Consider the following 23307-nt stretch of genomic DNA (forward strand, 5'->3'; position numbering starts at 1 on the left):
CGCCTAAAATGTCAAAGTTGATTCGGCACAATGGTCAAGACTACACTGTCAGTGCAGCCGACTCATACAGCCATAAAAAGAGAAGCTCAAATAATGTCAAACTTGTCACGACAATCTATAAAAACTCGCTTTGGTAATGAACAAAATATCTGTACTGTGTAAAATGGTCAATTCTACACACATCTATATGTGAGTGTTTTAATGATTTGTCTGGTCACATTCTCCTTGACACATGGCACAACTGTCATCTATGGACATTGGCCACTGGAACTGTTATTATCCCAACTGTGCTGTAGGCTACCTGTTTGTAAGTGACAGTAAAACCAACAGCAGTTTGTTTTTCCCCCTTTGATAGAGCGTGCTAAGAGTAAATTACAACATTCATGTTTTTATTTTGGCACACTTTGGAATGAACCATCTGAACTCTTGTTATTAAGCTATGCAATGTGTGCGTCAAAATGCCACGCATGGCAGCCGACCGTTCAGCAGCGCATTACAGTATTATAGATAGATTTATGGACTGCCCCTGGTCTACAACTCGTACGCATTTGAGCAGGAATGTGACTGCCCGGTGTGTGCCATGCGATTCATCTCCAGATAGAGCCACGGGCTGGATTCTGCGTTCTGTGCGTAGAGGGAGTAAAGACAGCCTGTAGAGGGGCCCCTAGCGCCAGACACCAGTATTGGCCTGGCTCGCTCCAGTCTCACTATCGGCTCTGCATCTTGAACATCGCAGTGTTATTCCGGCTCGGGCGTTTAATGGACCTCCTCTCCCCGCGTTGCTGACGGACTACTCTCACCAGTTTGCCTTGTGTTTTTTGTTACGCACCCTCCTCCGTCTACACACTGCAGGGCTCCAGTCAGTTTTCAGCTGGAGAAAAAGTGGGTGTTTGCGGCTCACTGGTGTTTCAGCGGCGCTAAGTGTCCTCGATGGCAGGCTGGAAGGACGGATCAGTGCAGGAGAAGTATCGCCTGGTTGTGGTCGGGGGCGGTGGTGTCGGCAAATCGGCCCTCACCATCCAGTTTATCCAGGTCAGTAGCCTTCCTTCGCCCCTCCACTGGATTATTACCCTCGCTTTGATTTTTACCACTTCTATAGGGAAGAGAACAGGGCGCAAGACGCGGGGAAAGGCCAAGCGGACAGTGGAGCGCGAGCTAAAGTCCGTACTCTGTTCTGTTCTCGACTAGACTTTGTCGAGGCCTAGAACTATTCTAACACGACGTGGTTTTCTTACATTATGTCAGCCTTGGAGGGAGCCGCGTAATTTTTATGAAGAATGAGAAAATGTCGCTGTCACTTTAACTTGGCGCTCTGCAAAAGCTCTACTTCCACTTTTATACCCCCCGCAGTCTAAAAAGAAAGAGTGCATTTAGTTGTTCTGTTTTATAGACTCGCTCTCCTTAGGCAAGTCGCGGCTGTAATTAGTTACAAAGCCTGACTTGCCCACGCTGCGAGCACTGAGAGCAAAAGTCAAAGTTAAACGCACCCGAACTCAGAGAACTATGCGTAAAGTCATGCCAGTCTCTCTGCACAGTTGTGAGGTTATAGAGGAAGTGGTCTTATTTATTTTAACTGTTTTTTTTTTTTTTTTTAATACAACAGGTGCTGACTACTAAAAGTTGGGAACAGTGGACATATAAAATGTCTTTACAAAGCAGTTGATTTTAGGCCTATAGCCCACATGCAAAGTGAACTAAAATGATGAAGTAAAGAAGCCTAAACATGAATAACCAGACATAAGAAAACTATATCTGTGTTCATGAGTTTCACTGCTTGGTAAACTGAGGGTCACAGACAGACATGTAAACAGTTTGCTTCCCTCTATTACTGCTTGCATTCCAGTACACTGCAAACGTAGAGCTCTGACCCCCCCACAGACTTGTATCACAGTCACTTAGCACAGAGGCTGCCCACACACAGACACACTGGTTTAAAAGGAAACCCAAGCTTTGGTCTTTATGTGCACTGTCATGTCAGGGATGCTTGCTTCTAACTTCCAGGGGGGCCAGGCTACAGGCAGCTGCATGTCTCCACATTGTGAGACAATGGTGGGCTGGCGCAGGTTTTGAGAGTGGGGGGTGAAAACTTGGTGAATGTATGTGTGTGTTTGGGGAGCTGTGTCTAATGAGGGTTCAAAAAGCTCATTAACTGCATACCATGTAAAAGGAAGGATCAGATGGTGGCGTGGATTTGAGTGATACCCTATTGAATAAGGCTGGGCTATTCATTGAAATTTAATCGGTCAATCTCAATAATTGAACCCCCAATACTCATGGGACTTTATAATTGTCAGGTTTACAGACAATTCTTAGGCAGAAACAGCACCAAGATTTGGATATTGGATGGACAATGCAAGATATTTGGGCTTAAATGGGTAACACTTTATAATAACTACACCTTATTTAGCCATAATAAATTATGAACTGACACTTAATTCGTCATGAACAATTCATTAGTTAAGTGTGACTAACACTTAAGAACTACTTAACTATTACAGTTAATGCCTAACTCATAATGAATAGCTCTTCACATACTTCACCTATTCATTGTTCTGTAGTAATGAAGTGTTAGTCACACTTAACTAATGAATTGTTCATGATGAATAAAGTTAACTCATCATTTATTAAGTCTAAATAAAGTGTTATAAAGTGTCAATGATACTGGAGGAACTTATTGGTTTGTGTTTGAGCTGTGGTTTGTATAAAAGTGTTGTGTAAATTCATGAATAAGCTTCATGTATTTGGTTTAATTATGCCTGTGTAGGCTCTCAGTCGTACAGGTGTCCATCTTCAATGAGTTATCCTTCATTGAAGTTGTTTTATTAATGGAAAAATATAATCAAAACGAAGATCAAGATTGATCAATATGAGACCTTTTTTTTGCCATATCGTCCAGCCCTAGCCCTTCTATTGACTGAAATAATGGCATATTATGAAACATTGTAGGAGCACAGACGGTCTGATGATAATAATTGCCAATGAATAGACACCACACAGGGCTGAGAACTATCAGAATAACGTTTCAACTGTTGAATGACAGAATATATGCAAAACATTTAAAGTTCAGGCTTTATTAACCAACATAAGCTTGTAAAATGCACAATGTTGATCAAAGCTAAAAAAAAAAACTAAAAAAAAACTGATTGCTGGAAATGCAAAACCAACGACTCAAAATGTTTGGTACCAATAGCATTCTCCAGACATACACATAGACTATACTTTTCTGACAGTTGAATATTATCGTTTTTGGTGACAGTTGAATATGATACAGTTTTTGCTTTTTGAAGTTTGCATTTGAGTATTTGTAACATGTGCTCAATTTTGTAGCATGACAGGGATGTACATTGTAGAAGTCTAGTCACCTGCCAGTGGAAAAGAACAGCTGGCTGTGAAGTGGAGGTTCTGCCCTTAACTATGCAGAGTTTGGAACGGCATGTGGGAGTGTAAAGGGGTGGGGGGTCTGAGTCAGCTTGGGTGGGTAATGGTCACGGACAATGTGGATTTTGGCCCTTTGGCAAAGGAAGTCCCTTCACTGCTGACCAGTGACATATGGAAAACAGTGACCTGCTTCCTCAAGCCCTTGAATGTGTTGTATGTGTAGCAAGTTGTGAATCGTTTATTAGTTTTGAGCAGAGTGTTGCGTACAGCGTTAAAGTCATGCTGAAGGAAATGTCAGACAATATGCTACATGTAAAACATCCACCTTTTTCCTTGAAGCCCTCCATGTTTGTACTGGAGTCAAGCCGTGCCCCCAGTCTAAAACCACGACTTCCACAAATGCATCATTACATGAACATGTCAGTCAATATGCTTTTATACTGATGAAATAGAAGTATTTTCTTCATTCATACTCCTTTCACATTAAATAGGCTCAATTTGTAGATTTTGTCCCGGCTTCAGTTCAGACTGGGACAAAATCTCGAGTCCAATGTAGAAAAGGCTTGTAAATGTGACATCCTTTCCAACTATACATTGGACCTCAACCACGGTTATACCCTCATGCCATGCAACTTATTCAAGCTCAAATATCTCTAGAATGACATAACACTGAGTCATCTGACAAACGTACTTGTTTAATGATGTATTTAAGGGAGGAAGCAAAGGAAAACATGACTCATGTCAACCATGTGAAGAGTGTATAGGAAATAGTTTGTTAATCCAAATACATTAGCAAATCATACAACGTTTATTAGCGACAGAGAAGAAGGCCACAAGAAAAAACACCTTTTGTGTCAATTTTAAGAATGCATGGGTAAAGACAGAAAGACAGAAAGCTGCACCCGGAAAGGCATTTGACTCAAACGAGTAACAACTGAATAGGCAAGCTTCCCTGAAACTAAGATTTCAGGGGCTTCCCGTTAGAAGTCACCCATTTGGTATGTGGGCAATCATTCAAATTGATCGTGTCTGAACAGATAGCTGAGGATTCAGCGAAGATGGATTTACAGTTGAATCATACTTCCCTCTTAACTTGGCCTTGCCCTTTAAAATATTTCCTAAAATGTTTTTGATAACACTGATAGAAGGTCATGAAGTTGGAATGTTAGCATAAGTAGCGTTTCGATAGAATAAACATGGGTTAGACAGGCAGTTCTGTGTGGGCATGTGCAGACAAGGTGTGGTAATGATAGTATGGTTTGAAAATGAGTGTGCTGCTTGCTATTTCGTGTAGTTTTGTTGGGGGTTTGCGACTTTGCTTTGTGTTTGAATGATCTGGTACCATTTTAGGATACATGCACTTTTGTAACGTTTGAGCCTGAGTCAGTGTTATGTCACATGCCATACCGCTGAGTGCAAACAATTCCATTTATATCCCCACGGCTGTTTCTTCATCTCCTTTCAGGGAGTTAATAACTTTTCTTTGTTATGGAGGACTGGACTGTTAGCTCCAGCCACTCTCAACTGCACTTTTGGATTTGAAATGCCTTGTTAATTGTGCTGCCAAGTAAGAGGCGCACGTTGTTAGTTCAGTTTGTAAAAGGGCACCTGTTGATTTTACACCCGCCACTTCCTCTCTTGCAACACATGTTTATTTTGGCTTTGTTTTGGTGGAAATGTTAGAACGTCACATATCATCTTCAGAGGCGTCTTCAGCTAGTCAAATGATGAGATGGTTTGCAGCCTATTCTGTGCTGAATGATAGATGACAGATGATCGATGATAGAGACAGAGTGTCCTCCACTCATTGTCCTGTTATTCTCTATGACAATGGAACATTTCTGGACGGTCTTCAAAATCATCGGGTAGTCCTCCAAATGTTGCCATATCTGATTTGTAGAAAGCTCCTTTGTGAATTTTGTGAAGTGTAGGCCGCAGGTAAACATACTACATCCGATAACATAGCAGATCACTCTTGCGTAGCTTACAACCAGAGAGCTGATGCTGCTCAAATATGAGTTCTTTTAAATGCAAAATGGTTATATTTCAAAATTGATTCAGTCAACACAGACATTTATATGGTTAGTCTGGTGTTATAAGTGATTTGCCTCAGGTGCACTGTGCTTGGGTCAGACAGTTTTTAATTCAGGCTACTAGTTACCATAGACATGCACTAGCCTAGCACTAGCCTAGCGCCACTAAACTCTTCCAATATAAGGACTCTCTGGATAACTAAGAAATGAGGCCCTATGGCAAAAATCCTGAAATATCCCTTTTACACTTTCAGAGGCACAGTCGTCAAACATGGGTAGATTTCTGTATTTCCCACTGACTCTTGTGAATGAAGATGGAAGGGGAAAGTTCAGCTACCTGACAGGAAGTGAACTGCTGTGACTGTGTGACGAGTGTGTGGGATCACCCGTGGTACTGAGGGCTTTGCAGGTGTACCCGGTGGAGGAGTAAAAATGCAATAACTACATAATAAATATTATGTGTCTAGTCACGATTTCAAAAAGACTTGCTATAAGCCACAGTATCCAGTAATCAAAATGTTAAGCTCTACGTTATAAGCTATATGGCGTGATGCCGAACATTTAAGTTCTAACTATGAATATAATGTAAATATATGCTACATGTCTATGCTCTGCTAGTTGACCGATCTTCTGAACATATCTTCATCTTGGCTTGTGGTTATTGCGTTTGTAACACTGCAGTTGCAAAAAGTGGTTTGCCAAAAGATGACAATAAAACCCTGTTTAGTGTACTGAAGACCGCAGTCCACAGTAGCATCTGTAAATGTAGTTTCGCTTATGTGTTTGCTAAATAAGTTTTAAGTTTGTGACCAACAATTTATCTCGTATAGAGAAATAATAGTGAATGAACAATAGTAGATTTAGGAACTTCCCATTGATACCCTTGAGGAGTCTGGCAGACTATCCTCACAGCTGAGAAAAACTAACATGAGTCCTTCCTGCTGCGTTTGATTGTTTTTGATTCAGTGAGAAGAAAGACTTGGGAATAGTGAAGGGCTGAACAAGAGGCAGCATGAAGCAGAGCAGTAATGAAGGATTTACTGGATTGAGGGTAATAGAAATGTTTGCACTGTGCACAAACATGTTTTGTTTTTTTCCATACAAAACCTCTTGAAAAAGGAGTGGAAAGAAGAAAGACTTGTAAAGATCAACGCTACAATGGAGTTGCTTCCATTGCATCTTTTATCGCTGTTTTTCTTATTATTTTTGTTATCAAATAATTCTTTTCATTAATATGTGCATAGATTTTGCAGTGACGTCCATAATCATTGAGACAGATTGTTTTACCAAGTGTAGTGACTACTGAACAACCCACCAGTGACAGGTAACGCATCAGCCCCGACAAACCCCAATGCAACTGAGCCTCACGCAACCACAGGCCAATATTGAAACAACAAGACAACCCCCAGCACCTATGCAATGCCATTTCATCATCGCAATGCTAGGCTGTTTATTAATAAACTCCCTCTATTGGCCTTTTAATTGTTATTATTGTTATTTTATTCTACTTTATGCATCGTTGTTTTCTGGTTTTACAGTGTCATTTTCTATGTATTGCTATAATTTCACCTACAACCTTTCTATTTACCCTTCAACAATGACTTTAACACGCAAAAATCGCTCCCTAAGGCGCACCTTTGTGGAATATTTCACATTCCATGCATATTTCTTAGCTGAGTCATACAGCCCTCGGGACATGTCTTCTTTATATCTTTAATCATTGCACAGTTTGATGGATTAATGTTTGATTGAATTAACTGGAAGTTTGAGGAAAGGTAGTGCTAAACTTATCCTTAAGCAACAGTGAAATAATACTTCAGCTTTGATCGATGTAGCTCAGAGTTTTTAGTCATAAGCCGTAAATGCTTGAATCTGGCAACAGGCCATACAGACCCACCATAGTTCATAGCATGCTTTTGTGAAAGGGAGTGGGGAAAGTGTATACCCCCACCTATGCTGGAATGCTCCCAGGACACCCAGGTCATCTCTTTAATTTCAAGCTAATGAGAAAATAATGAGCACCCAGGGAGGGTCTCTGCTCTTAATATGCAATTGCTGAAAGTGCATTGAAGTCAGTATAACAACATTAGGCAAAGCTAGACAATTGTGTATTTAGGCAAAGCCTCCTCCTCCTATATAATGCTAATATTCCCTTTGCTGCAAGTATTATCTTCATTCCAAAGTCACACATTTCTACAGTGACAGTACACCAGATTAAACATAGATACTAATCAACTTCCTTTGTAGATATTTCCTCATTCTCTCGACTACTCGTTATGACTCATTGTTTTTCATGCGCATTTTATATTTGAATTATTTATAATTTAGAGTCAACAAGCCAGCACTCAAGTGTTTATGGTATAAACAATATTACACAAGTACTTACAGTATTGAATTTTAAGGACTAATTCAGATTTTTGTTTGTTTGTTAGGGTTTATCGCACAATCTTAGTGGAACTAGTGATTGAAAACTGAAACATGCATCAGCAAAATGGCTTTTACTCTAATTGCATGTGTTAGTACAATCGTCATCATACTGTATTATTGTATTGCGCTAAATAAAGCTGTAATGGTGCTCTCCTCGCACCCTGCTCTTAGATACTCACTCAGACTGTTGGGGGCATTGGGTTCCTCCATGTTGTTTTTGGCAATTGTTATGCAGTCACACATCGGTCTGTTTCAGAATAACTGGCCACAGTATCAGGTCTCACATCTCCGACTCATGTAACAACAAGCCTGTCTATGGGAAACTGACAAGCTGCTGCTTATTTTAGAAACCCACTCCCACTGTGCTCCCACCAGCATTCAGCGAACAGGCACTTTCAGACAGGTTTATATTTCATCCACGCTGATGTGTGTTGATAATGATTCCCTTATTGTTGTAAAGAAAGATAGGACTTTTAGTGTTAAGACTAGCCCTCTCTGCCAATGGGAGCTGTTGATGTAGTGTGGCTGGGAGGCAGCTGGTGGACATTTGGCACGTCCCATGCAGAAGCAGTGTCCAGAGGCCAGAGCACCTGCTGTTCATCAGGGGGAGGTGAGCCATGGAATGAGACAACTCCCCAACAGGTGACAATACATGGAGAGCCACTGTCCAACTGTGCTAGCAACCAGAAACAGCGTGGTCTGCTCTGCTGACAGGCGTCTGGCTCTGAGATAAGGACATATCATTTAGAGGAGCTCAGGTACACTGAGGACAGCTGTTATGTGACTGTTACAGACTTTGAACAGTTGTCAGTCATTCTATACTCTATGGTTGGATTTTTACAGGGCATCGACCATTATATCAGCTGTGGCTTTAAACAGTCTGTGTGTGGCATCTTGTATTTTAACCCCCACATAACACAAATGACTTAGTAGTTTGAGTTAAGTATTGTACATTTTAGTTATTATTATTATTATTTGCACACACAGTGTATCATCACCAGTGGTTAGTTCTCTTGCCCAATGGTCCTGTGCTTATAGTCCCAGAGAAAGCATCCCTGGCAGAGGAGGGAGGAGATACTGTATGTCCATTAGATCTTATTTATGGCAGCAGGTTGCTGAAGTAATAACATTTGCAGTGTCTGTATAATTGTGTGTCTGCTGGCTTAAAAGCACATGCTGGTGATGCTGCTCTGGATCTGACATAATGCCAGTGAATGGCCCCATTTCCTGTGACATATTACTCTGTAACCACTGAGTTATGGTGTGCTGCAGAGTACATGTGGAGAAACACCAGCTCAGCATTTGTCCCGAAGGAGAGAGGAGACCGGCCATTCTCGCAGCCAGGTGTGGAGAAATCCTACAGTTTGTCTAGGCATAAAGTAGATCACTTAATTTGTTGAAGGAATCTATATTTGTGTCCATTTTACCCTCATACAAGCTCCCTTTCTCTGTGATACCGCTGCAGATAAGTGTCCCATTATTTGGTCAGTCATATGGTTCTCCTGGAGCTACACACTTCATACTATGAGCCACACTTCTCTGAGTGAGTTTGCCAGAGCTTTTCAAAGTCACACAGTGGTCCCTCTGTCCTCACAGTCACTGCAGTAGCTGCTGTCCTCTCCGGAGGCCATCACAGCGAAGCTTTGTTGAGCTGATTCTGAACAAAGAACTTAATCAAATCACTAAGGAACACTGAATGAATGAATACACACAAATTATTGCTGTGTATTGCTTTTTATGGCATGCATTTGGTCTTCACAGTATCGTTTTATTCAATACTCCAAAACAGAGCGTGAAGGAATTGCATTAATGGCTAGCCTAATCGCAATACATGACCAAAAAGTCATTTGATTGTTTGTGGTGCCTTGTTACCTTGGTTAGAGGATTTTCAAAACCACTGTGTGCATGGGTGTCCTGTCCTCGTTCTGCAATATCTATCAACACTAGTTCAGAGAACGAATAGTAGTAAACCAGGGAAAGCATACCATCAGAATATTGAAGGGACTGAAAACGATTGCAGTCCGTCCACTCCAGAGCAAACAGCATCTCTCTGAACGCAAGTATTGAGCAGTAAAGGGGGACTTCAGATGCCTCTTTGATATGGTCCCTTTAAGTCAGTTCAAAAGTATGCTTGGTCCAGGAGCTCACAGTGATATTTAGCCCAGTGATTGAAGTCTTAATGTCAGAGAGGTGAGAGGACAGTGGGTGCTGGACTGCACTGAAGGGTTAAGCCTTCCTCAAGGGCTATTCATCCCATCCTTTATTCTCTGTGTGGGAGCGATGCACTGTGAAAAAAACAAGGGGACAATCGTCTGAATTAATTCCACACTCGTACTTTTTATGTTAAGTATTTGACTAGACAAGGATTTACAAATAGAGTTACATTTTAATTCACATTAGGCTATGTTTTTAGAGGGCAAGAATTAGCACTTAGCACCTCCATGTCTGAGGCGTTTGCTCCTCTCTTGGTTAACGTGAATGTGTGCGTAATGTGAAAGAAATCGCTGTTGACTGTGTTGTACTGTATGTGTTTGAAGTTTCATATACATTTTGTATTACTGTATTTGACTATTGTGAATTGTGTAGAAAAGTCCCAACCATGGACTTGAGCTGCAAATTAGTACAAGCCAGAAGCTCTTTAATGCATCGCATTAGCTGCAAACCTGAATTGTAATAATGTTGATTGCATCGTCCCTGAGAAATAATAAATAAAACAGCTTTATTTCAGCTATATTTCTCTATAAAGCTGACATTTAATGATTCAATTTTTAGATCCATTGACTCCACCTTGGAGTTTACTATTTTAAAGATAATTTTGCTCTTGGCTGGTAAGCTCTGAAGATGAATATGAAGGGCCAATTTGATTATTTTTAAACAAAACAAATTATCATATCGCATTGCTATTAAGTTACATATATATAACATATATATATGGCACTATACAGTGGGCTGCTGTACCAGAGAGGTGTAATAAGGAAGTATTATAAAAAATGTTTAGGCTTCCAATATGATAAAAATCATTTCAAACTAATTGAAAGAAAATAGGCAGGAGCTTCAAGGCCAATGGCCAATAGTGCAAATATCAGCCAGATATACTAACTGGCTGATATATTGCTCTATCTCTAGTTTGAAACACCCCCTGAATTCCCCATGAGTGATGTGATGTTCCTGGTACATCACAACTTGGGAGGCACAAGGCACTGATGTTGTATGTAGAGGACATGGGGAGTGTGTGTGTGTGGGAAGGATGAAATGTATCATATCCATCAGTAGCATTTCTGAGAGAATTCTAAATATAAAATTAACTTGAAATTGATTTCCCCTTTGGACTGCATAGTCTGAGTTCAATAAGGAGGTTGGATTGTTATTAGATTTAGTTAAAGTAGTTGAATAAAAGGATGTCTACACAAGAGGAAGACTTAAAGGAGATTGATGACTGCAGGGATGTAGGTAGTTGGTGAGAGAGGAGATGAGACAATAGACTAAATCACTCTTCAGTAAAAATGCAATTCTTATGAAAATTACAGTAGCTGTTGATTGTGTTGGCTTTGATAGATGTTTTGGGGTTTAAGTACAAAAACTGTATTGTCCCTTTTCTTTGTAACAAATCTTACTGGCCACTACACCAAAGAGATAAAAACTCCATACTCAGCAGTTCCCTTTGTGGAAGTCTGGAAACAGGAGTCAGATGAGGCACCAGGCACAGCTGCATTTAGCGGCTCCACCCTGTTCAGTACACCTTCACTATAAATCAATCGCTGTACGTTGGCCAAAAAGTTGTGATGTGCCAGAATGAATGTGAACTTTATGATCGAGAGCTCTGTATTTTCAGCAACACCTTGATGAATTCAAAGGCATCAAGGATTTATCTCCTATAAGGGCTTATGTCCCTTTTGCCACCGACATTAAAGAAGAGAGAATGATTAAAGGGACAAGTTATTGATCCTTGAGGCATTAAAAGGAAGAGCGCTTGTAAGAGTGATGTGCACTGGGTTCATTTAATTCGGCCTGGAGTCAAGCCATGCCCACACCACCATGTCTCTACTGTATATGTAAAATGAACTCACTATTCAATTCTAGGGCTGAGCAATACCCCCAAATCACTACAAAAACACAACATTTTGTAACTATTTGAAGTACAATTTCACTTTATAAACCAAATTGTTAAACAGGAAAACACCAGAATAAAATTGGGATTATTTTTATGCTTTAAAGTACATGATTTATATAATAGAGAAAATTACCTTTAAAAAAAAAAAGACCGCCACACATACAGTAGTTTTCTTTTTATAGATTTCTAACCTAAAAGTAAGAGTTTGTGTGTGACAGGGTGGTCCGCCCAGGTTCCTCTTGTCGTTTAACAAAGCCGTACACGACGCCTGAAACATATAATAAACCTCGGTGAACAATTGATAACAGTTTGAAAACTGGAAGAATCATGTACCCAAGTTGTAAGACAATTTGATGTCATGGAAAAAATGTGGTTGATGTGTGTCAGACAGTAGAATTATGCAATACAGATATTGCGCCAGCTGAAATAATACTGCGACAACAATACTTTTGTGACATGTTGTGCAGCCAGCCCTATTAGATAAATCTTAATTTTGTGTTTGTTTCATTGTCCCTTTGACTTCACTCAAAAAGTCCCCAGTGGCCCTTTAAGGTAGTGGATAAGCCGTGTGCTCTGTCTCTCCATGTCTATTAGGTATTGAATTAGTGACCTTTCTGGTTTGTGTGAGCTCATGGGAAAAGTGGGTGTTTCCACAGGAAGTCAAAGCCTTTCCCTCCCCCTCTTCATTCTCCTGCTTTCCCCTCTCATGCAGCCTATACAGCCAGCCTCCCCATATTAACTCGACTCCAGTATTTTAACTATTTGGCACTTAAGCACCAATGAAAGACGATATACAAAAAATACCCCCTGTTTTTGTTTGGCAGAGGATGGTCAACGAAGGACTGGTATTTGAAAGTACATAAAGATGCCTAGATGTCATCTGGTTAACATTAAAACCTTATGACAGTGTGATTACTGACAGCTGCGGAGGCTCACCCCGGAGGTTCAGCGAAGGTTGAACCCGCGTGGTCTCAGGGTAGGAAGGCAACTTAAGCATTTTTTTTTTATACATGTATATTTATAGAAATAATTTTTAGTAACTATCAATAAATTAGTTCCATCTTAGGAGAGAAAATTCACTCATAAACACTCGAGATAGAAACATTACTATAATTATGAGCTATTATAGATTTGTTAGTATGGTATTAAAGTATAATAATAGAGTATGGTAATAATTCAAGGAGAGAATTAGAGAAACTGATCATTTTTGAGAACATTGATGCAACTATACACACGCAGCTTTGATTCTCACTGATGACAATAACTATTGTCTAGAGTTGCACGTCCAATTGACTATTACTGATATGCAGTGGTTGCTGGTGAAGTAAACTCTTGGTGGGGCTTTTCCATGTTGGTTCCACATTTATATACTATCAGATATGCGTAAACGCATTTACTGCTGCTTGTCAGATTAAAATTTAAAAAAAGCCACAAATTTGCAAAGTAAAAAAAAAAAAAAGGCCTCGAGTCTCTCCTCCTGACATTGTTTTAGCGCTCTTTGAAACACCACAAACTCACAACTTCCCCTTCTTGTGTTGCCAGCTTTAAGTGCAGTTGCAAAGAGTCATCGAAAAACCAAGAACATCCTCATAAGTTTTAGCGAAATGTGTTTTGAATGGTTGCGTGTGAATAAATGAAACCAATAACCAATGGGGTTTCAGCAGAGACTCTGCACGTGCCTAACGCTGGCCTCAGACTGCTGTGCGTGCTCTGTGATTGGCTCCCGGGCTATTCTGAGATTAGTCTGGCCGTGTGTGTATGTGCAGGAGGCGGGACCATATGCGAGACTCACTTCAGTCATTCACTACAAGTTTGTGTGTGTGTGTATGTATGTGTGCGACCCGAGTCGTCAGCAGATAAATAAAACTACAATGATCACAGAAAGTTGGGTAGGGCCTGGTTGGTACTTGGAAGCCTGGGGGAATGTAGTGTGTGGGTGAGTGGCTGGTGGTGGTCGGAGGGGCCGATGGCACAGATTGGCAGTCTCACTTCCGTCAGTCCACCCCTGCTGTGGCTACTATAGTAACTTACCATCACCAAGTTTAGTCTGAATGAATAATGCATGAAATTGTAAAGTGTCTTTGAGCATGTGTCAAAGTGCTATTTGTCTAATGCATTATCACTAATGCATCACAAGGCTCAAAATGCACCATAAAATTCACTTATGTGACTAAACATTTTATCTGGGTCGCACCGGTGCGAGTGCCCGTATCCTCACCACACCCCCTCATCAGACAACTCTTATCAAAGTAAACACAGGATCAGGATGTGCACAGCTGTAACACAAAGGACAATTTACTCAGGTGAGCATTTTAGGATCACTACAGTAATGAGAAAAGACCGACTGCTCGTTCCAATGCCTCAGAACGGCTTTAGACCAAGGCTACATCGTACACACCTCAGGCGCAGCATGTACGTTGCAGACTTTCATTTAATGATTTAATCTAAGTTTTTTATCATTAGAAACAGTTATAGATTTTTTTAGACACATCGTCCATTACAGTGAAAGTATTCTGAATCGATTTAGCATTGTAATTGGTGGACCTAAATGAAAATACTTGGGTGCACTGACGCAACCAACATAAAACGTTGCTCTGGAGCCCTGTATCACAATAATAATATTTGGCTATTAGCTATGATTATGAAAAAAGCAAAGACAATGACAGGAGAGACTAAGCCCACCTCGGCCACTGATTGAAGCTGTCCCTCCTGATATGAACTCACTAACCCAAATAAAACAGTGCATTCTCTGCGCCCCAGTTCACAACCATTATAACACAGCTTTCATAGTCATTCCTATTGCTTATACTTATAATTAATGGTAGTGATGCTCTTTACAATACTTTAGCACTAGAGTATTCTATGAATATGCTGCTGCAGCAATAATTTCTAAATCAAACAGTATTTGAAAGTTGTCGGTGTGTATAGACCACTATGGAAAAGCTGTTTCGTGCTTCTGTTCATGTGCAGAGGATGTGGGTGCAGAACATGTTTACGATTACACGCCCACACGCCGAAATGCACGCCATATTTCAGGTGCTTCATGTCACAGATATTCCCTTTGGATCTCTGTCTTTGTGTAAACATGATGCCAAATATATACAACACAAATCAGTACCATTTTATTTGTACCTGCCCAAATTATTTAATACATTTATATTTTAAAGTCAACACTCAGAACATGTTCATTAGGTTGCTGCTAGGTGAGTCTGACCATTAGCTTAGCTGCAAACCTGGATGTGGGGCAACAGCACTGTGACTGGCTGCCCACTGCCTCTTATGGGTCACAATAAAGGTTAATAAATGTTAACATTAATAACATTTTGTTTGTGCATTGTTATTTGAACATTTAAATAATTTACCCCAAGCTAAACGTATTAGATTCTTAATATTTGTAGGTCAAACTTATCCAAATGATTAAGCATATACTACTAAGATAACAAGTGCTTTCACTCAGTCATATAACGGTGTGAACATGCTTGTGTGTTAGTGGTGGGATGGGTGGAGGAAGCTGGAATGCACCGGGAGCCAGAATAGTGACAGGTTTGGACTTTGACCGGTGGGCGTGGAGGGAAACATGTCATCTGTGACATCACTGCCACCCAAAGGCTCGGCCCTGCTTGGAGGTGGAGTTTCCTTCCTGCACACAGGACGCGGCGCTGTGTAACCTGGCCTCCCTAATACTGTACTAGCATCACAACTGCATGTGCTTAATGAACGTCCCGCCTAGAGTTGTTCTGTTGTCATTCATGTCCAAAGTTAAGTTTTCTGTTTTGGTTCCTAACTTCTTACAATAACACAGTTACGAAGATAGACACTCATTAACTAAGCTTATTGGTTTTTATGTTGATATGTTGATTAGAGGTGCAGAGAGCAAGCTTGATCAAAAAAGGTTGCACACAATGTTGGTGCTTTTAATCCTGGCATTTCAGTCTCTAACACACACGCCCTCAGTATATTGGTCATGTCTGTACTGGCCTAATCACTGTCAGAGTGCGTTTTAGTCTGCGTTTCTTTACCTGCATTCCTCGGGAGGTTTTTCTCAAAAGTATAAGTTATTTATGATTTACTCACTGTTAACGACAATGTCTGCTTTTTAGGGTGCAGTCAAAGACATTGTTACTTTACTTTTATTTCTTCTCTTATCTACTCGTTTGGGGGTGGGGGTTACATTGAATGAGTACAGTCTGTGTATATAGGATTCACACTGTTTGCTGTAGCAATCATCCAATTATTGCTTATGGTTTTGCTTATGCTTTTATTCATGTAGAAGTTTGTCTACATTAAAAAAAAAATTAAAAAAAAGAATCCCCAGAACAAATCACTGAAAAGTTGTGGAAATCATAATAGAGTGATCACATCTTGATGGTATGCAGTGACATCATCAGTACAAATGTATAGATTTCTATGTATTGAATTACTGTCGAGTTGCTGCTGACGCTGAGGGCCTTCTGAGAAACAGACTTCCTGGTAGTGTCCTGAGTCACTGCTGCTGTGGTCATTATGATTTCAGCCTGAATCGAGAATTGCTTGCTACATTGCTTCTGTTTACAGGAACTGGGGTTGTTAATTCATGCAGAAAAGGAAGATTGAGGAAAACAATGTCAAATAATGTGTGAAATAGCTAATTGTGGTGTGATAAGTGAGAAGACGAAAATTGTATCAGTATACGGTTATGCTACAGCAATAAGGTATATATTTTTGATCACCGTAGGGAAATTCATTCTCTGCATTTGACCCATCCTTCAATGCCGCTGGGGCGACCTGTACGAGCAGTGGGCAGCCGCAGTGTGCGCACTTTGCCCTAGTCACTGTAATAGAATAACTGAGTACTAATTGATAGTCTCTCGATGAATACAGTATAGTCATCAGACATCAGACTCTGTCCTGGCTGCACCCCTCTTTTGTTATACATATGTTGGGATAGGTTTCATCAATCCTCTTCAAATGAAAAGAGCATGTAACAGTGGGTTCAGAGAGCATTTACACTTCTAATGTTATTATAAGTGAAAATATTACAGTTATTAGTTCATTCTTATTAAACAAAAAAAAAGAGTAATAATCATGTTTTTATAGAGGCTGCACCTTTTGTATCTTGGTTCCAAAACAGCAATACTGTTTGTTTTGATTGAGGGTTTTTTTTTTATGCCCCATGGTCAGCTGAGCAGTTGTCTTTAGTAAATTATTATTTGTTTATTTGCCCTGTTGTAAAAGTTCTCTGGAATGTTGTCAGCATTTTCTTGTCGTGATGAGTCCGTGTTTGGGGTGTTGGTCTGTCATTCCCTGCGCACTCCTCTCAGCTGTCACCACTTCACTAGTCTCTGAGGAGAGTCACAACGAGAAAACATTAGGAAAATGCCAAAAATGCCTGACTCCTCCCCCTCCTCCCTGTGGCTCCCAGCCCACTGGCCCCACCCTTTAATTCGGGTTACTACGAGACCAGATAGTCGACACTGGGATGAAGCAAAAGGCATTGTCTTTTCAGTGTGAGTGTGCAAATCTGCCAGAACAGATTTACCAGTATAGTATTGGAGAAAAAAGTACTGGTCCGAAAGGAGTGTTTCTCTGCGTGAGATGGCTTCCCTCTGGTGTTTCTCTGGCCACCACCAATCTGTCACTCACACACACCACCATCACGCAGCCGATGATGGCGTTGACACAATGAATGAACTCAGGAGGATTCCAACTTTGTAGTACTACCACATGTTTCCCCATTCTATTTTCTATTACCAAATTATAGTATTTCTTTAAACTAAACTGCAAAATAAAGTGAGGAATCAAGGGCCAAGTTGAATAATTTGATAATTACTGTTCAGGGTTTGTGTTGCTTTTTAAATATATTTTTAAATGCATTTCTTATCTAATACATCCTTTTAACATTGTTACCTCTTAGAACTATCTCAGCGGTCATTAGTGTTTGGCTCTTAGTCTTCTCCCTGTAGGTAATTGTGTATGCAGCAATGCATTAGTCGGAGGTCAATCCAGGTAAACATTTACTCAAATGGCACTTGCCACCACACAGTTCTCCCCCGAGCAAACTATCTCTGAGGCAGAATAAACCTTGAAGAACTGTGCTGGAATTCAATGCACCAATCGATTGAGACTTTGCTTCCCATTATTCATTCATGTCAGGTTTAGGAAAGGTTCAGCGCAAATGTTTGTGGCGCAGAGAGTTGGGTCTGAATATTTAAGCTTTGCAGGCTATATGGTGAATGTATATACATGTAGCGGTAGTAGAATAACTGGGTACTAATTGAATACACTGAAGTTGTCCACAGTAAAATTAATGTTCTATTCTTACCTTACTAAGTTCAATCTCTGAATCTGATTAACATCTTGGAGATTTAAAAGATTAGCACAAAATGTGGGTCATTAGAACTATACAATGACCTTTTAAACTCAATGGCGTGAACAGCAAACAACACATATTGCGCTTTTGCATTTTGGTGTGTAAAGAAGTGTAGATGTCATCAGTCACTCAGTCCTGTTTCAACCATAAACACTAGTAAACAGTGGTCTCCATATATCCGCATAGTCAAGCCCCACCTGTCTCGTGTTGACACAATGTTGGGACCTCACACATGTTCTTTACGTGTCTTTTTTGTGTCCTCTGCTTTCTCCTTTGTAGTCATACTTCGTCACTGACTATGATCCCACCATCGAAGACTCCTATACCAAACAGTGTGTTATAGACGAGAGGGCGGCACGGCTCGACAGTAAGTGCCCTTTTCTGAACAAACAGACCCATGGCATCCTCCCTGTTTATGTATATATATTTTTTATATTATTAAAGGCATCCCTTTGACGAAATGTGTGTGTGTGTTTCAGTACTAGACACGGCTGGACAGGAAGAGTTCGGAGCCATGCGAGAACAATACATGCGAACAGGGGAGGGCTTCCTGCTCGTCTTCTCAGTCACTGACAGAGGAAGGTGAGTGACACTTGCGCTGTTGCCAAAGTCACAGCTTCATGTACTCTGTTTGCACACCTCTGTTTACTGTTCACAAGTGCACACTCTCCCACCCTCGCCACTCCGCATGTCTGAGAGCGAAAACACACAGGCAATACTTGTAGCTCTTTGACTTCCGCCTTTGTGTGAGCTTTTAACTGTTTCCAACTTGTTTGTCATCATGTTTATTTTATCTGTTTGGTATTCTATTTTCATGGTTATTTTTTTTTTTTACAAGAAAAACAAGATTGTAGAGATTACATATTAACTCAAATGATCCAATTCAGCAATGTCCAGTGTTGATTTACTATGCACTGTGGCAGCTCATATCCTGCTGTAGCTACCTTGTCTGTAGATGGTTGCCTACTAAATATCTACTATAATACAGTAAATCTTGTCTCTCTCTTTACATGACAATGTTGTACTAAATGTTCTGTCTGTTGGTATGATTCACAGCTTTGAAGAAATCTATAAATTCCAAAGACAAATTCTCAGAGTCAAAGATAGAGATGAATTTCCCATGATCCTCGTAGGCAATAAAGCAGATCTGGAGCAACAGCGACAAGTAAGTCAGACACACAGAGCCCTTGATAATGTTTACAGACAACAGATACAACTGGCCGCTCAGAAACAGGAAGTGGGTGAGAGAATATAAGCGACACAGGGAATAACACAAGGAGAGAAGCTTCACCCAAGAGGGAGGATTCTGACTTGATCAAAGTGGGACTGTTGATTTGCAGGCTCTTCACCTAACCTTATGCTGCCCTCTTTTGGTGAAATAGAACACAGACAGCACACATGCAATTATTTACATAGGCAGTAAATATCCTTAACAACATTTTCTGTCTCCGTGGAGTCTTGTTGAGAATAAAATCTACCAACCCTGTAGTTGTTTATATACTGCCCAATGTTTACGATTTGTATGCTGTGACAGATTTGCTTGATTTGTGTTCTATTTTGTATTAAAAGACACACAGTATGCATGATTAGACTAACCACCATTTGAAATCTTTATTTTTTTGTAGGTAACCCAGGAAGAAGGGCAGCAGCTAGCCCGGCAGCTGAAGGTTACATACATGGAAGCCTCAGCCAAAATCCGTATGAATGTAGACCAGGCTTTTCACGAGCTGGTTAGAGTAATAAGGTCTGTTGTGAGAGTTACTTTATAATTATTATCATCAGGGCTTGACATCAACAATTTTGCTTTCTGGTCACTTTTCAAAAGTTAAGAATTAATCTGCCTCCCACAATTAGATTAAGAGTTGAGAAGTTTTTTTTTAATGTATAATCTGTATTATGATATAAGATTCAAGATAATGTTAAATTAGAAGTTAGAAGTTAGATTGCAAAGTGAAGGGAGAGAGACAGGGGCCTTTCTGTGTGGAGTTTGTAGGTTCTCCTCATGTCTGCGTAGGTTTCCTTCAGGTACTCTGGTTTCCCCTACCACTAAAAATATGTGCAATAGGTTCCCCTCTGGGGCCAGGACTCCCTGGAAATAAGATTCCCGATCTCAGTGGGGCTTTCACGGCAAATAAAGGTGAAATTAAAAAAAAGAGAATTTTTAACTGTAATCGATAGAGCTTTCTCCTCCTCCCCTCCTGATTGGACCTGAAAGAGTTGTTGCTAAAAATCAGCAGACATTGTAAAGTTTATTTTGCCTATATAGGGTACGCATAAGAAAATCAACATGGCGGGGCAAATGAGGTAAGAACTTTATCAAGCAGTGTTATTTCCAACAGTGCACAAAGAGAAATGAAAGAAACAACAAGGACACACAGCAAAGTGTACTAACAGTCACGGCCTGCACAGAGGCGTCATGAGTCACTGTATTAAAAAAAAGACCGTTATTAAGAGTTGTTTTCTCTGAGAAAGTGACCTGTACAGGCCACCTGAGGGGAGTGGGCTGTACTGACGGTGCAGTGGGTGTGTGGTGTCTGTGGCGATCTGTTTTCCATTAGACATGACTCTGTCGTTGTAAATGTCCATTAGTGTGTATCTGTTCCTGTCGATGGTTTTACTGTTCAGTCTCATGATTTTGTTTTGTTTTATGTTTTTTGATTGCGCTTAATGGAGCTGAGGGACCAAGATTGAAACTTCTTTTGTTTTGTACTGTATATATTGAGGTCAAGGTAGTTGTGGTTGCACAATTCTGCAAATAAGTTAATTTCCTTTTGTAACCGTCGAGTGAATCTAAATGCATTAGTTGTCAAAATGACATGTACATGCTTTTAGCTGGTTGCCCGGGGTTATGTCAAGTCCTGATTATTACCATAGCTCAGCAGTTTAAATTGTTTTCATTCAATGTGCTACAAATTCATTCTGCTTTTCCTAACATACAGAAAGTTTCAAGAACTGGAATGTCCTCCCTCGCCAGAGCCAACGAGGAAAGAGAAAGACAAAAGCGGATGCCACTGCGTGATAGTCTGAGTGGCCTTAGATCACTGTAAGCCCTCTGTCCCACCTGCTCTGCCTCACCCATCCTCTGTGGATGATGCCTTCTCACCTGCATGACTCCAGACAGCTCTGTTCCTCTGAGCAGGAACCGCTGTCCCAGGACATCTGTATGGACAACTGACAATGCCAAATTAACACCACTCTACCTTCAGGTGAATAAAGTCCAACACTAAACCATGCCTTGTAAAATCTGCTTGACAACTTCATCTTTTGTACTCTGAAGGACTTTTCTTGCCTTGTAGTGACCTTTGTACTTGCAACCAACATTGAATGAAAAACTATATATCAAGAATGTTAATGACTTCTGTAGTTACCCATTCTGACACAGCAAAGGTAATCCAATGAAGCCTTGTGTACTTTGTGCCATATCCTTCTTACTCCCATGTGCTTATCTGCTACTGTACATATGTGATATTTCTTGTGATTTTACAAAGTGTATTTCTAATGACTTATTAAATCACCACAGTACCGTGTGTGAGGATGATTTGGGTTTTGCATATGTAAGTGAATATATAAAAGTATGTATATACTGTACAAGGCAGTCCTTAAACCCGCTCCTGTTATAGATCTTTAATTCTGTCTATCATTTCATCTCAGTGGTCAAATCATGTGTCTACTGTGTTTGATTTTAAAGTCTTAGACTGTAGGAGTCATATTTGATGCCTGTTAATTGTACTGAAATATCAAAATGTTGGATTTTCCTTAAGTTAAAGATGGTTCTTATTGTGTTATGGGGTCCCACACAGAAGAAAGAACATGGTGGAGGCACATTATGTGTTTTTGACATGTTTTAATTCAGGCTTTGAACGTTTTGTTATTCATCTTACACTTGTACAGCTCAATCCACATGAGTTCAGATCATTCCAAAACAAAGTTGTCTCTATGAAACATTTCTTTGACATTTAGACACCATCAAATGTACCCCAATTTGTTCTGACCCTGTATTCTGCAGAGCGTGTTGTAATCATGTGTCAGTCGTGACAAGGACAACAATAAGATGCATCCTGTAAACAGTCTCCACTTGGACCTGAATCATCTGTGCCGCTTCGGAGTCCCACTAACACAAAGTGCTGTTACAACCTCCTCAGTACGTCTGTTTGGCCATAACAATGAAGTACTGCAATTTGTTTTGCCTTGTCATCCTGTAATATAACCAACACAAATTAGATGGTGGGAAAATGGACTTGAGTAAATGTTTCTACTTTTATACATTATTTTCTTATAAAACTAGTATTTTTATATGTTTATAAGTGAATACATTTCCACAGCTTGGCTGTATGTATATGTAAAGAGGAATATTTAATTCTCTTATTGTTCTAAACTAAAGATGAGTATTGGCCCAAATTTAGAAAATGTAAAATTAACTATTCCAACAAAGAAGGTAGAAGAGTATATTTATCTGGTGTTAGCTTAATGCACTTCACTTAAGAGCTTTAATTCACACAAATGAAATGTTTATTATCACCATGGCCCATCTTGTTGAAAATTGTACATTCAAATCATGTTTGTTTTCCATAACAGTGTTGCCTGTGTTTAGTGTCTTTATGCTAAAATAATAATAATAATAATAATAAAAATGTTAATGAGCTATACCGGCTGAGTATTTTTTAGTTAGTTATGTGTTTTTATATTATGCCATAAAATAATTGGCTAATTGTGTTATGTAAGTAAGGAAGTAAATAAGTACGTTCTTTATTTGTCATTGTACAATTGTATAACGAAATTGTGTTCAGGTGTTAGTCCTGAGCCACTGCAATTGAGCTGCGCCGCCACTGTGGGTGCTCCTCTGATCCTCAAACGGTGCAGCGCCTCCTGGGTGTGTCTCTGTTTCAGAGCGTGGCCTCCTGCACTGGTTAACTCCTCCACCTCCTTCTTCCTCCTGTGCAGCTCCCTCCGCTCCACAACAGTCTTCCACCATCTTCTGGGAAAAGTGTATAGCAGATGAATATAATCTG

General features: G+C 40.1%; 1 protein-coding gene across 1 annotated transcript; it reads left to right on the plus strand.

Moving 5' to 3' along the window:
- The first annotated feature begins 537 nt into the window (after positions 1–537).
- rras2 (RAS related 2) lies at positions 538–22907 on the plus strand. The gene is made up of 6 exons (XM_079555952.1): positions 538–1032; positions 18578–18665; positions 18778–18880; positions 19355–19463; positions 19924–20042; positions 21238–22907. The coding sequence occupies exons 1-6, from the start codon at positions 931–933 to the stop codon at positions 21323–21325; spliced, it is 609 nt and encodes a 202-aa protein (XP_079412078.1). The 5' UTR covers positions 538–930; the 3' UTR covers positions 21326–22907.
- The last annotated feature ends 400 nt before the right edge of the window (positions 22908–23307 follow it).

The sequence above is a fragment of the Gobius niger genome, assembly GCF_951799975.1.
Source record: "Gobius niger genome assembly, chromosome: 4".
NCBI lineage: Eukaryota > Metazoa > Chordata > Actinopteri > Gobiiformes > Gobiidae > Gobius > Gobius niger.

Bases quoted from the DNA above. Each gene is read 5' to 3' on its own strand.
- rras2 (XM_079555952.1), top strand. From the start codon at position 931: ATGGCAGGCTGGAAGGACGGATCAGTGCAGGAGAAGTATCGCCTGGTT. The intron at 18,666-18,777 runs GTAAGTGCCCTT...TGTGTGTTTCAG, and splicing joins GAGGGCGGCACGGCTCGACA to TACTAGACACGGCTGGACAG. The intron at 20,043-21,237 runs GTCTGTTGTGAG...CCTAACATACAG, and splicing joins GAGCTGGTTAGAGTAATAAG to AAAGTTTCAAGAACTGGAAT.